At 48.5% G+C, this 14,366-nt stretch overlaps 1 protein-coding gene across 1 annotated transcript in view; it reads right to left on the minus strand.

Annotated features, from left to right (window-relative positions):
• Positions 1–5,152: 5,152 nt before the first annotated feature.
• Positions 5,153–14,366, minus strand: part of ABCA4 (ATP binding cassette subfamily A member 4) — a 128,636-nt gene continuing 119,422 nt past the window's right edge. The window contains exons 45-50 of the mRNA XM_070405633.1: positions 12,778–12,912; positions 11,944–12,047; positions 11,769–11,861; positions 9,773–10,022; positions 7,124–7,210; positions 5,153–5,497 (exon numbers count right to left, since the gene is read on the minus strand). Coding sequence (XP_070261734.1) covers positions 7,151–7,210; positions 9,773–10,022; positions 11,769–11,861; positions 11,944–12,047; positions 12,778–12,912 — 642 coding nt within the window. The 3' untranslated portion in view covers positions 5,153–5,497; positions 7,124–7,150. The remainder of the gene's footprint in view (positions 5,498–7,123; positions 7,211–9,772; positions 10,023–11,768; positions 11,862–11,943; positions 12,048–12,777; positions 12,913–14,366) is intronic.

Here is a 14,366-nt window from a genome sequence, read left to right on the forward strand (position 1 = left end):
GAACGTCCTTCTAAAGTTTCTATATACATACATATATACACACATACTCACATTAAATAAATGAAGATGAAAATACTATTTGGGAATATTTCTTCATCCAACAATGTTGTCGTATTAGAGACTATTTTAACCAAGTATTAAACATTATTTCTTTAATGGTCACGTAGCTCTTTAGTAGATGGTTGTACCACAACTGATCTAACCAATCTCCTTCTGCTGTGCATGTAGATGGTCTTTTTATTTCAATCTTAAAAATAAAGCCATGAACATACATGTGTTAGTAACTTAACCTACTTTCTCTGAGCTTTAAGCTTATTCTATAATCTGCTCTGAGATCCCAGAGTGTCAATCTGTAAATTACATTTCCCAGACTCCCTCAAGAGATAGCTTCCTGTTAGACTCTTCCAATTAAAGGCACTAGCACTTCTTTAGGCATTCTGTGCAATAGCTGCACTGCCCCCACTCCCATCCCCACCCCACAACAGCCAGGCCACCCCTGCTAAGGTTGGTGGATGTTGACAGGGCTCTTCCACCCATTGGGCAGTCCTTACCACCTGCACTCTTCTCAGGTGTTCCTTCCAACATCTGTATTAACTTATTTATGTTGACAGTACCTAGTATGGTTTCTGTTTCTCTGACTGGACCTTGAACGACCTAATCATTAGGCAGACATCTTTTCTAATTATCTCTGGACTAGGGGCCCAGTGCACAAATTCATGTAACTTGAAAGGAACTGTGGGCTGCAAAGCTGCTGTGGGCACAGGGGCAGATCTTGACCCATCCTCCGCATCCCCACCTGGCCCCTCCTGCTGCAGCCCCAGTCCCCCCTCTGCCAGCAGCCCTGCTCCCACCACGGCCGTTCCCACACACTGATAGCACCGGCCTCACTCCCACCCGCTAATGGCACCAGCAGTGGGTGAGAGTGGGCCCAGTGCCATCAGTGGGTGCAAGCAGCAGTGCTGCCTTGATCACCCCTCAGGAACAGGGGGAGGTGGAGAAGCCCTGAGGGGTGATCGGGGCTGGCAGCCACCACTTGTGCCCGCTGATGGTGCCGAGTGATTGGGGCTGGTGCTGGGCACCAGCAGCGGATGCAAGCACCGGGCGGGACCACAGCATGTGGGAGCAAAGAATTTTCAGTAACAACTACAGGCTCACCCCAATGACAGCCACTGGCACCCTGCCTTGGTCTGGAGCCCCTGCTCACCTGCTTCACCATCCCACTGTGGCCAACGCCCGCCATATTTCGTGCTCTGCCGCCTGGTGGTCAACGCATGTCATAGCAATTGGTTGTTCGGTGGTTCGGTTGTTTGGTTGTTCAGTTGTTCAGTATTTCCACCGCTTGGTCTATTTGCATATTACAGTTTTATATATATATAGATAGATGAGTTCCTAACAGTTTTCTATCCAGAGGGATCAGATCAAAGAAGTAAATATGTATGTAAATATATTAGACATAGTTAGAGTCAGCCTATCAGAGGAGAGAGTTAAAAAGATAGAATGGCAGAAAATTAAAGTGAATCCTGTGCTGTTGTATTAGAATTGCTGGTATCAGTGTGAACTCAGGATTGTCAGTACATACATTGACATATATAGAAATAAATACAGGTTATCTATCTATTTCCCAGGGCTCCTTGGGAAATGGCTGATTTCAGCTGGGGAAATTACAAGATGAACCTGAAACATCTTGTTGTGCCAGAAAACAAAGAAGTGCTCAAACAATGATGTGAAATGTGTTAAAGGGACGCAGAAATCAGCTTGTTGGATTTCCATTGGCTAAATTAGGGATAAATTGAGCATTAATATAAACAATAGAGTAAAGAATTAAATCCATTGCATAAAATAGGAAACCACGAATCCATGCAGATATCTACACTAATAAAAGAGAAACATGCAAATTAACATCACTCCACCACTCTGCCACTCCGCTACACCCACCAACCAATCAGAGCAACTATGCAAATTAACCCAACAAAGATGGTGGTTAATTTGCATACACAGGCACGGAGCGAAGACTGAAGACAACTGAAGGTGGAGGCGACCATGGAGCTGGAGTGAGTAGGAGGCTGGGGTTGCTCCTGGTGACGGAGGAAGCCAAGCTTCCTGCCGGCCCTGCACTCCGCTCAAGGAGGGGCTGGGGGCCTGGGTCACCAGGGGCAGACTTCCAGTCTGCTCTGGGCTATGCTGGAGGAGCTGGGGGGGGAGGGGAGGAAGGAGGGGCTGGGAGCAGCTGGAGCGGAGAAGCCAAGCCTCGCTGCTGCAGCAGGACCAAAGGCCTGGGTCCTGGGTGCCAGAGGAAAACTGGTGCCGGCAGCCAGGGGAAGGAAGGCCTATTGCACGAATCTTCGTGCAATGGGCCACTAGTAAATAAATAAATTATTATATTAAGTGTTTGAAGAGGAATGGCTTAATTTACATAGTCTCAAAAATACATCTCCACAAAGTACTCATTCATTACAGAGGGAAAAGAGTAATTTTCCATAGGAGAAGTCTGACAGACATCTGTATAATCAAGTAATTAAAGTTGGTACTATGAGGATGGTCAAATACCAATCCTGTGCCATATAATGGTGCAGAGCCTGTTGTCTCCTGGTCACCCCTCTTCTCGTCCCTCCTGTTGTTTTCCAGGGGCCTCACGTGCCAAGTGTAGACGTGAGCCTGTGTGCTCAAGGTCCACCTTTATCCATGACAGAGGCTCACAGAGGCCCAGGAGGCAGGCTTTATACAGTTTGGGTGGGGAATCCCAGAGTTCTGGTTCTGGTGGGTGTTTCCCTTTGGTCTTGGGAGTGAAGTAATTGGAGGAGGACCAGCCTGGGGCCTGCAGGGAAGGCTGGATGGCCAGCCAAGTAAGTTAATCTTCCTGAGATTTGGTTTCCTTTTCATTAAAACAATGAAAAATAAATGTATATGGGCTTAGTTTTTAAAAATTGAGAAGTTTTCTCGCTCTACAAGTCTGTGGTTCCGTGAACCTGAAAATTCTAGTAGCTAAGCTTTCCTGAACTTGAAAACCACCTGAAACAAAATGTGGTAGCAATTCTGCTCTGTGAACATAGGTAGACAAGCGGTTCATCTCGGGTGACCTACTGAGGCATTGAATTCCCACATTGAGGGAAGCAGCCTGAGTACCCGGAGCCCAGTGAGCTGAGGCCCTCAGGTGCCTGAAGCAGCTATCCCTCGAGGGTGACGCTGCCTTTTTCCAGGGGAAAACCTTCTTTTCTCCATTAGCCCAGAAGGCCTGCTGGTGCAGAACTTCCTCCTCATTGGGGGCCCCGGGGCAAGTACCCAGGGTGTCACGCTGAGACCCTTTCTTCCAAGCCCAGAGCTTTGCTGCCCTGTTGTCTGGCCCACCTTCCCTTTCCCCTGTTCCCTAAGCCATCACAGCAGCACAACTGAAGCGCTCCATGAGCTTTTGCTCACAGAATAGAGATTCTCTTTGGCTCCCAGATATTCCAAAACCTTGAGTTCCCAGAGCAGCTGAGCAAACCTGGCAGCAAGCCATGCTCCTGGAGCAGCCCCTGAGTGATCTTACTTCCTGAATGACTCTCTCCATTTTCTCCTCTTCTTTGTGAATCTTCCTTATTAAACCCGAGAGGGAGGCCTTTCAATAGACCAGCATGTTCTCAGGAGATTTGGGCCAAGCTCCAACCTGAAACTCCTCAGACCCAAGCCAGCTGTGGGCACACCTCCTCGTCCTCCTCTGTTTCCCCTGCTCATGGTTCCTCCATGCGCTCTTTGCCACTGTCTTCAGGTTTTTGAAGCCAACATTTTCTTGGATCTATTTATTTTTTTCCTGGGTGTTTATTGTATTGAGTTTGGCAAGTATTTGTTGAGTGTTTTCTGTGTGACAGGAGCTGGGGAAAATGAGGAAAAAACCCACAAACTTTGCTACTTGGGAGCTCAGGTGGAGTGGAGACAGACAGCTAAACTGAACTTTCCTCGCGAAGGGTGAGGTACTACTTATACCTGAGCCTTTCCAGTCCATGAAGCAACTTAAAACTCTCATAACCCCCACACCACGCATGATAGCTCGCCCCACTCCCTGCTTTGCCCGTGTCCCTGTGATGTTGCAGTTGATCATTTAAATCCCAAACCAGCCAGGATGCCATAGTGTGATGCTGAGTATTCACAGCACACTCCTGGGCTTTCCTAAACTCTATTCTAACCCCAGTCACATGGTTTTATGGTTGTGGCCATTGGTAGATGTATTTTAAAAGTAAAAACCAGATTAAGCTCTGAGGCACCAGTTTTGAAAACTCTATAGTTATTTGGAAAGTCACCAGCCGGGAGCTGTGAAGGGTTAAAGTTGTGTCTGCCTCTGGAGAAACACAGGACTCTGCGTCCTCAGGAAACTGTCAGCAGCTGGTGTTCACTGTCCTCCATGACCCAGCATCCTTCTCTTCCACTTCCGTCTCCTACCCTCAGCCCTGCCCGGATTCTGGAGTGTGGCCACGGATAACGTGCTTTGAGAGGCGCTGCTCCATACATGTTAGAACTAGTAGCCCCTCTGCGGGCGTGCAAAGGTGCCTGCCTTGGCAAGAAGTCCATTTGTTCTTGCCCACAAGTCATTTGAAATGGTTTGGTTCAAAACTAGTATTTCTGAAAATTAGTCAGTTTTTATAGGAACAATTAGGTGTCCTGTGACCACTGCCTCCTATCGTCACTGCAGAAGACGCACTCGTGAGCTCTGTGGAAATGGCCGGGCCCTGTGCGAATGAGGCCTTGCCATCTTAAACAGCTGCAAAGACATGTGGGATCTCACATCCAACCCAAGATCCACCCTCACCTGCCCTTGCCTCGTCTTCTCCTGTCTGAATTGCACCTATGAGGTAGGCACTCAAATGAGCTGAGCAAACAGATGTGAAACCGAGATTCAAATAATACCCAGGTAACAATGGGTAATGCTCACATGCATTGCCAGTGGGAGTTTCCTTCAAACCCTACAGAGCAGACTTGGCATGAACATCAAGATGAGTCCATTCACTTCCCCCCAGTTTGAGAATCCTGCCATGACTGGCACTCCTGCGGCAATGACTCTCACAGAAGCTCACGCAACGACAGGAAGCTGCTCGGCCCCAAATTATGCCTAAAACTATACCAGATGGTGCACACCAGGGCTCAGTGAACATAGAGAGTGTATGATAAATATGTTTGCATTTATTTTCTCCTAAAAAATAAAACAGATCCACATACACATACAGAAAGGCAGATCCACTTGACGAGAGAGTGATGTCGAGCTCAAAGCTACTAGCAGGATGCAGTGGGCTTCTACCTCTGTGGTCTGGTGACAAGGGTCACTTTCAGCATCAGGTGTCCCGGTTTGGCTTCCTTCTGAGAAGCCCTTTGGGCATCTGTGTATGCCCACGTGTTCGTTTCTGCTGCCGAGGCCTTACTGATGCTGGCTGGTCGGCTCAGACGGCCATGTGGCAGAGGCTCCTGCCCTTCCCGCTGCCCAGAGCTCCTGTCCTGCTGCAGAGAATGGCCATGTGGGAGGAGGTCAGACCTGCAGACAGAGACCAGATAGACTTTTGTCATCTCGCTTTTCTGAAGAGATGGTACAACAGCTTTTAGATTTTAGTTAAATAGCCATCGATTAGTCGTTGGAAGAAGCTCAGCCAAGGGCACTGTGATTCTGACAGATGCCCAAGGTTATGGGCTATGCTGTTTCCGTGTCTGTGAACAGTGTGGGCCAGGTGACCCCTCAGGTCTGTCTGTCTCTAAGGTGCAGACGTCATGAGGCTCACACCCTCTCGGTGGTACATGCTCACATCTCAGAGGAAGTTCCACCTCTGGGTGGTTTCCAAAGGCTGCCATGGTGTCTTAGATTTGCTTTTTAGTCCAAGAAAGTTACCAGGTTCTTCCTGTCTCAAAAGTCAAGTAGATTGGACATGAATTGCTATAGTCATAGACCATCAGCCCCCCTCACCTGGCCCAGAGAAGGTTTGGTAGTAGCCCTTTAAGAGAGAATATGCCTGGTGAGGGTTGGGAAGACATTGATAGTTGTAGGCAACACTTTTGCTACCCAATAATATATTCTGAGCCATAAAATGGATTCATAACTGCAAATGGCTTTCAAAGAATAATTTTCTACAGGTGTAAACAGCAGGTTAAAGACCTTTCTATGAGAAAGAGTGGCTGGAAAATCTTAGCCAAGCTTACTTTCCCTGGACAGGTACCTTTGCTCAGACATTTGCCAAGTAGCCATTAGGTCTTTACTAAGCAAAGAAAGGGGAAAATTCATCCTAAGCATGGCCTTGGAAGGGAATATGTCCTATATTAGCAGTATTTGGTTTTCCATACAACTAGAAACTGGTGGGAGGAATGAGAATTTTATGGGAAATAAGGTTTTGCACATCTTTGCTGGTTGGAAAAGTGCTTTGATTTTCTTTGATTTACTCTCCAGGTAAGTTTAGAGTGAATGACTGAGATAATTTGTCTCCTTATCATCCCAGGCTTAAACCAAGGTACCTGGTTCCTGGTGCCTCCTGCAGTACTTTCTCTCTCTCTCTCTCTCTCTCTCTCTCTCTCTCTCTCTCCTTTGGGAACTGGAAAGGGGTGGGACTGCTCCCTAAATGAGGAACCTGGAAGCATGTATCTCATGAGTTATCAAGGCCAGAATACATACCTTCTGTTGGTTGCTTCCTCCTCCTCATCTTTCTTTTATAATTTTATAAAGAACAAAGAGCCCTCTCTCTAAAACACACAATGCTCACTTCAACCAACTCTACGTACCATTCGAATGAAGTGCCACTTAATTCCTTTCCTTTGAAACTCAAACACGTGACCAGACATAGATGTCAAGTATCCCAACAATCAAGACATTTTAATATTCTTTCCTATTTCCCCTGTGTCCAATTTCCAAAATCTAAATTATTTTTTTCCTGCAAAAATAATTGGGAAAATTATTCTTAAAAATGCTCTCCCACATCATCCAAATTTTTTCCTCACTATAAAAGAAACCCACACCACTACCAATTGAAAGTCCTTTAGCACAGAACTGGGAGAGAGAGGTAGTGGTGGACATGCAGTGTGTGTGGTTGGGCAGGCTCTCTGCAGGAGGCATATCTGAGCCTTGGAGGCCCTCAGGCCCAGTGGACCAACCAGTGGTCTGGGAAAGAGTGACGGGTACCTTGGCTTGTCCGCTGGCTCCAGCAGCTCAGGGGTGCAAAGGGAGGTCGTGAGTTTCAGTGTGCTGCTTAGCAAAGTTCACAAATACCTGAAGGCAAGAAAAGAGCAATAATAGGTATATGCTTCCAGAAGAATGGCACCCTCCATTCACACCCCCTCCCCCCCCCCCGCCCACTGGGCTTTCTCTTGTCCACAGCTCATAGACAGCCCTGCTGGAACAGCTGTGTGCTGCGGGAGAGGAGGCTGGCCCACCTGAGGGGCCTGGCCACCAGGGCCCTGCACAGGGCTTGTTTCTTAGAATTCCGAGCTGAGCCATAGGAGTGCCTGTGGGAGGATTCAAAGTATTTGGGGTATACAAGGCAAGGCAGCCTTCTAAACCTCTAAAGAAGAAACTAAAAGCAAAAAACAAAACAGGATCTGATCTCATCTCTCCTCTGTCCTTTAGTCAATGTGCAGTGTGGCCGTGACTCCCCTCCTACCTTCCTCTGCTTATGGTTGAGAAGGTGGTGTTGAGCCAGCTCCTCAAAGGCTGTTGGAGACTTGCCTATGTCACTGCTTTATTGCACAGTCTCTAAGGATGTCTATTCAAAATAAACACACAGCAACAAAAAAATACCCCAGAAAAAACTCAAATGTCCAAATGGATAAATGGATAAATAAAACATGCTATAGACATACCACAGAATATTACTCATCCTTTAAAAGAAAGATATTCTGACACATGCTGCAACATGGATGATTCTTGAAGACATTATGTCAAGTGCAATAAGCTAGACAAAAGGGACAAAATGCTGCGTAATTGCACTTATATGAGATATGTATGGGGAGTAGTCAGCATTCAGTAGAAGAGTAGGAGTAGTCAGCATTAAGTGGCAGGGGTGGAGGCTGTTGTTTAATGGATACAGAGTGTTAACTTGGGAAGATGGACAATTTCTTGGGATGTATGATGGTTATGTGGACAATGTGAATGTACTTAATGCTACTGAATTATACACTTACTAGAGGCCCGGTGCACAAAAATTTGTGCGTGCGGGGGGGGGGGGGGGTCCCTCAGCCCGAGCTATGCCCTCTTGCAGTCTGGGACCCCTCGGAGGATGTCCACCTGCTGGCTTAGGCCCACTCCCTGGGGGATCGGGCCCAAGCTGGCAGTCAGACATCCCTCTGGCAGCCCGGCAGCCCTTGGGGAATGTCCACTTACCAGCAGGGAGCAGACCTAAGCTGCAGTAGGACATCCTTAGTGCTGCTGAGGAGGCAGGAGAGGCTCCCGCCACCACCGCTGTGCTGGCAGCCATCAGCCTGGCTTGTGGCTGAGCAGAGCTCCCCCTGTGGGAGTGCACTGACCACCAGGGGACAGCTCCTGCATTGAGCATCTGCCCCCTGGTGGTCAGTGTGTGTCATAGTGACCAGTCATTCCCAGTCGTTCTGCTGTTAGCGTCAATTTGCATATTACCCTTTTATTATATAGGATAGAGGCCTGGTGCATGGGTGGGGGCCAGCTGGTTTGCCCTGAAGGGTGTTCCGGATCAGGGTGGGGGTCCCGCTGGGGTGCCTGGCCAGCCTGGGTGAGGGGCTGATGGCTGTTTGCAGGCTGGTCAAGTGCCCCCCTCCCCCATGGGGACCCTCACCCCATGGAGGTTTGGCCAGCCTGGGTGAGGGGCTGATGGCTGTTTTCAGGCTGGTCACACCCCCTTTAGGGTGGGGGGTCCCCATTGGGGTGCCTGGCCAGTCTGGGTGAGGGGCTTAGGGCCATTTTCAGGCTGGCCAAGCCCCCTGGTGACAGAAGCTCCCAGCCTCTCCTTTTTTTCTTTTTTTTATTCTGGGATTTATTTACCTTCTATAATTGAAACTTTGTAGCCTTAAGTGGAGCTCAGAGCCGGCCAGGGTGGGTGGGAAGCTTGGCTTCCTCCATCTCCAGGGGCAACCCAAGCCTCCTGCTCACTCCAGCTCCATGGCCACAGCCGGTTGAAAGCAGGTGTCTGGGGTTTATTTATCTTCTATAATTGAAACTTTATTGCCTTGAGTGGAGCTCAGAGCCAGCTGTGGCAGGTGGGAAGCTTGGCTTCCTCCATTACTGGGGCAACCAAGCCTCCTGCTTGCTCCAGCTCCGTGGCTGCCGGCCGCCATCTTGGTTGGGTTAATTTGCATATAGTTGCTCTGATTGGCTGGTGGGTGTGGCTTAAGGCATAGCAAAGGGATGGTCAATTTGCATGTTTGTCTTTTATTAGTGTAGATAATAGGTAATTATGTTATGTATATTTTACCACAATAAGAAGATCACATTGAAAAAACCTGATACACGGCACACATGTTTACGAAAACTCACCGAATTGTACACCTTAAATGGGTGCATTTATTATATGTAAATTAAGCATCAAAAAAGTTGACTTGGAAAAAAATGGTACCATGACAAACTAGGAAGGTTAAAATAAAGTCATAGTGTGGTGGGGAAGTATGATGCAAACTCCATGAAATTTGCTGATGACTAAAATAGAGTTAGACAACAATTTCTGACAGACCGAGTTTCACCCTAATGGACAGATGCTCAGGCATGTCCTGCCTCCCTGTGGTGGGGATTCCAGCCCTGGTTGGGCTGTCCAGTCGGGACTTTGCAGAGCCCTGCTCTGCACCCGGCTCCCCTTGGGGGACTTGCCTGGTCCAGCGTGGTCTGTGTGACCGAGTACTCCTCGATGAGCAGGCTGTCCTTGTGGGAGATGAGCAGCCGGAAGATCCTGGCCAGGGAGGAGGAGGGGACCTGGAACTGGAGCATGTTGTGGTGCCTCTCCCTCTGCACGCTGCCCGGGAAGTTCCCCTGGAAGAACTGCTCCACGGGGTTCAGGTCGGGAAGCAAGTCGTCCTTTGGAGATTTGATCTTCATTGTGACGATGTAGCCATCTCCGAACCTATGGACGCCCACCACAGCGTGGTACAGGCCTGTTAGTAGTTGGGTCTAAGGCAGTCTCAAAATCAGGAATAGACTCATCAAAAGTATTGGGGATTAGAGGTCACGCTATAAACCGTTTGTGCATGTTTAGAACTAGGAGGAAAAGACCCATGATAGTTCCTGGAGAAATAGTTTGATACTAGATTTTAGAGATTAAATGTCTGACTGTGGCACAGTGGGCCATCAGACCTATGTCACAGCTTCCTGTGTCCAACTCCTGAGGCATGGATGTTCCCTGCTCCTTTTCCTCTCACATGCTTGCTGAAGTCAAAGGTGTTTTAGCCCCTGCAGAGATCACGGACCTGTCCATGGAGGCATGTAGGACCAGTGCTCATTCAGCTCATTCAGCGGTGGAAAGGCTGCTTGGCCCTTTAAGAGGCTGGCCAGGTGGGAGCAAAGGCTTGGAAAGCAAGCACTTCCCTGTGGAAGCTTCCAAAACCAATGGAGCTGCCAGGGCCAGGTGCTTCCCTCCTCCCTCACCAGGTCACCCAAGGTGGATAAAGAAAGGTCCACAGAGTGTGTGCACAGCTGCTGGCTTCCCTTCACGCTTACGTAGGAACCCAGTATAGCCCTGGCAGTTATAACTTCCTTCAGTGTTCCCTCTGTGACCAAGGGTTCCTCCCTCCACATAAAGTGCCTCTGCCTTCCAGCTCTGGAAAACAGTCCTTCCACATGGGGAAGAGTCCCTCTCATCTGCTCTCCCATGGGGATCACGAAGAGTGGGAGGAAAGGAGGAGAGAACAGCGGTGTCTCCAGCAGCAGGCACAGGGCCTTACCAGCACAGGTCTGGTGACCTCACAGGCACAAGTCCCCCTAGATGTCTGTGCAGTATCCAAGCTGTAGTTGCTCAAGAAATCATGGCTCAAACATGCAAATGCAGCTCATCTACTAGTCTTTCTCTCAATCATCAACCTGCCCTGATGCAGGTAGGAGTGCCACACACTCCTGTGGGTACATCTTGCCTTAGATAAGGTGGGTTACGTGCTGTTCCTTCACCAACCAACAAAGTGACTTTTATACTCCAGGATTTCAAAAAGCATTTGCTAAACAAACAAATGATAACTATAAATCGACCCTTCCTAGTTTATAATGTATATCAGAATTCAAGGGAGCATGGCAGGGCATTATTGGCATAATTTTATTTTAACTGATTATCAGCTTTGCAGAAACCATTATTAATACCACACTATTCACAGCAATGTACCATGGACAATATGCTGAAGATCACTGGCATTCCTGGTTTGTTGTAGGATACATGATCATTTCTCAAACCTCAAAACGTACAACATTCCAGAAAGGAAAGGTGATTCTTGAGCTGTTTAGTCTCCTATTCCCAAGTTGGTTGTGGGTTCTTATTAAATAGGTCGTTGGTCCTGGATTTGTTGGGACAGGTGGTAGGATAATGAGGCCGTGGTAGTGACTCTCCCTCCTCCCAGCCAAGATATGCCCCCCGCCCCAATCAGAATGCTCCAGCTAGAGACTTGGGAGCCTTCAGCCACAGGCACTTAGCCCAGCAGAGAGAGTTTCTCTCAGCACAATGGCTTTCTCTATTTGCTGATGCAGAATGAGGCCTGGCTACACTGGCCTCTGCCTGTGGTGAGGGGGCAGGTCCCTCCCAAGTGTAGGTGGAAAGCACAGGGCCTAGTTGACACCCCCTTCCCCAATGAAGGTAACAAAGGGGCCCTTTGCCCCGCCATCTCCTTACTTGTATTTGAGGTGCTGAATGGTACCCAGACACTGAAAGGTGCCCTTCACCATGATGGCCAGCCGGGTACACAGGGCCTCACATTCTTCCATGCTGCGGGGTCGGAGAGAGGAGTGAGGGATGGGGGGACTCCTGCCACCTGCCTGCTCCACCCCAGCCCCTGGGAATCTCTTGCCTGTGGGACGTGAGGACCACAGCCCTCCCTTCTCTGATGATGCTCACGATGGTGTTCCACAGCATGCGGCGTGCCTGGGGGTCCATGCCTGTGGTGGGCTCATCCTGTGGGGAGGCAGAGGGCAGGGGCCCGGCTTACTGCACCCTCTATGGTTGGCTTCCTCTGAGCATTATCTCTGGCAGACAAGGCACAAGTCACTCCCCAGTGGGGTGAGACCCAGGGCACCTGGGCACAGAGTGTGCAAGGCAGGTGGCAGATTGGGAGAATAAGGACAGATCGTGCCCACCTCTAGCCCATTCCTCGCAGGAATGGGTTAAAGTCGATTAAGGCAAAGGAAAATTACCCTAAAACAAAAAAAAAAGCAAATGATAAATCCCCAAACCTTATACATGTTTGCAAGGAGATAGCTTAGGGACTTTTCTGGTTTCCTCCAAGTTCTGAAACCCATGGCCTCATAAACCCCAGATCTTATGAGCACGGGGCCTCCAGCTCCGAGTGAGAGCCACCTGAGCCTCTGGTCAGGCTCTTGTTCCTGTCCAACCCCCAAGCAGACCTTCCCTGGAAGTAGCCCTTTCTGAGCAGATGCCCACACCCCACAAGGGGCTGAACTTCCTGCTGTGAGCCTATGGCCCCACAAGAGACTTCCCAGGAACTCAGAGTGAGAACGTTTCCCCAAGTGCTACGCACCAAACACTGAGCTGATTTGCTCAAAAGGAACAGTCCAGACAGAAACAGACCACTGCATTTTCTAAATCTGCTGACCCAATCACAGACAGGCATCACTTGGTTCCCACCCTTGGGTCCACCTATCCCCACAGGTCACGGGCCCCTCACCAGCAGCACCAACGGTGGGCAGCCGATCAGGGCAATGGCTGTGGAGAGTTTCCGCTTATTGCCCCCACTGTAGGTGCCGGCCAGGCGGTCCCCATAGAGAGACAGGCCCAGGCTCTGAAGACTACAGGTTGCCACCTAGGGAAGAGGAAGACAAGCAAACATTTCAGACCTCCACCAATTCAAAGCCTTGGGCTCCCAGATCTCACATATCTAGGACGACAGAGCCACCTGCTGGCTGATGTTCTCTGGCACATGCTTTAAGGACCAGGCGTCTTCTTTCCACTCTGTGCCTTAGATTCAGCTTGGTCAGCTCAGCACCCATTGGGTGCAGCCCCCTGAGAAATGGGCTTCAGCCATACAAATAGCAGCACCCAGTGTCCCAAAGTATGGCTAGGAGGGAGAGAGGAAGAGTCCCAGTGTCTGTTTAAGAGTGGTGGGTCTCATTGATTCCACCCCTCCACAGGGTCACATTTGAGGTCTTATGCACCAAATATAAACTTATTGGGCACCCACCGTGAACCAGGCTCTGTTCTAGGCACTGGAGGGTAATGGTAAACATAGCCATTGATCTTGTACTCACAGATGGAGGTGGTGCAACAGACAATCAAAGTAAACAGAATAATGACAGATTATAACAGTGCTTTGAGGGAACTCTACAGGGAACTATGATGGAGAATAGCAGGTGTGTGATGGAGAATAACATGTGCACAGGAATAAAACTAAGGAAGTCCGTGGAGATAAACTCACAATGCTTCTGCCTTGTGCAGTTGTACCTCTGCCTGGAATGTTCTTCCCCCAGATATCCACATGGCCCCTCTCTCAGCTCCTCACGTCTCCACTCAGAGTTCACTTCCTCTGTGAGGTTTTCCCTGGGCCACCCTACCTCAGCGTGCAAACCCAACAGCAGCAATTCCTCCCTGCTTTATGGGTGTGGAGAGTTACTGCTTATTGCCTCCGCTGTAGGAACAATGGATTTTTCATTCACAAATATGCTGTATATTTTATTTACTTATCATCTATTATTATCTGTCCCTCCCACTAGAGTGTAGCTCCATTTTTAACTTTTTATTTGGAATTCTTTCACATTTATAGGGAAGTGTAAAAATGAGAATAGTACAAAGAACACTCATAAACCCTTTACTCTCTCTTATACACATATACACACTCACACACTTACATACACATACACTCACACACTTACACACACACACAATTTTCTCAGACCCAAAGATACATATTGGCCCTTCACTCCTGAATACTTCAGAGTCTATTTTCTAAGAATATTTTCATGCATAACCACAATAGAGTTTTTTACGTGTCAGTAAACTTAGCACTGTTACTATACTATGATCTAATCTTCTGTTCATAGTTCAGTTTTATCATTGGGCCCAATAATATCCTTCATAGCATTATTTTCTCTCCAGTACAAGATGCGTTCTAGTGTCCATTGTGTCTACTTAGCCTCCTGTGATCAGGAACATTTCCATAGCCTTTCTTTACTTTCTTTGCTCTTTATGACTGATTATTTTGAAGATTACAGCCCCTGTATTTTTTAAAAATAGAACGTTCCTCTAGAGTTTATCTGATGT

This window comes from Myotis yumanensis, unplaced genomic scaffold (assembly GCF_028538775.1).
Source record: "Myotis yumanensis isolate MYYU_CA2020_CCGP unplaced genomic scaffold, mMyoYum1.0.hap1 SCAF_2, whole genome shotgun sequence".
In the NCBI taxonomy this organism is placed as follows: Eukaryota; Metazoa; Chordata; class Mammalia; order Chiroptera; family Vespertilionidae; genus Myotis; species Myotis yumanensis.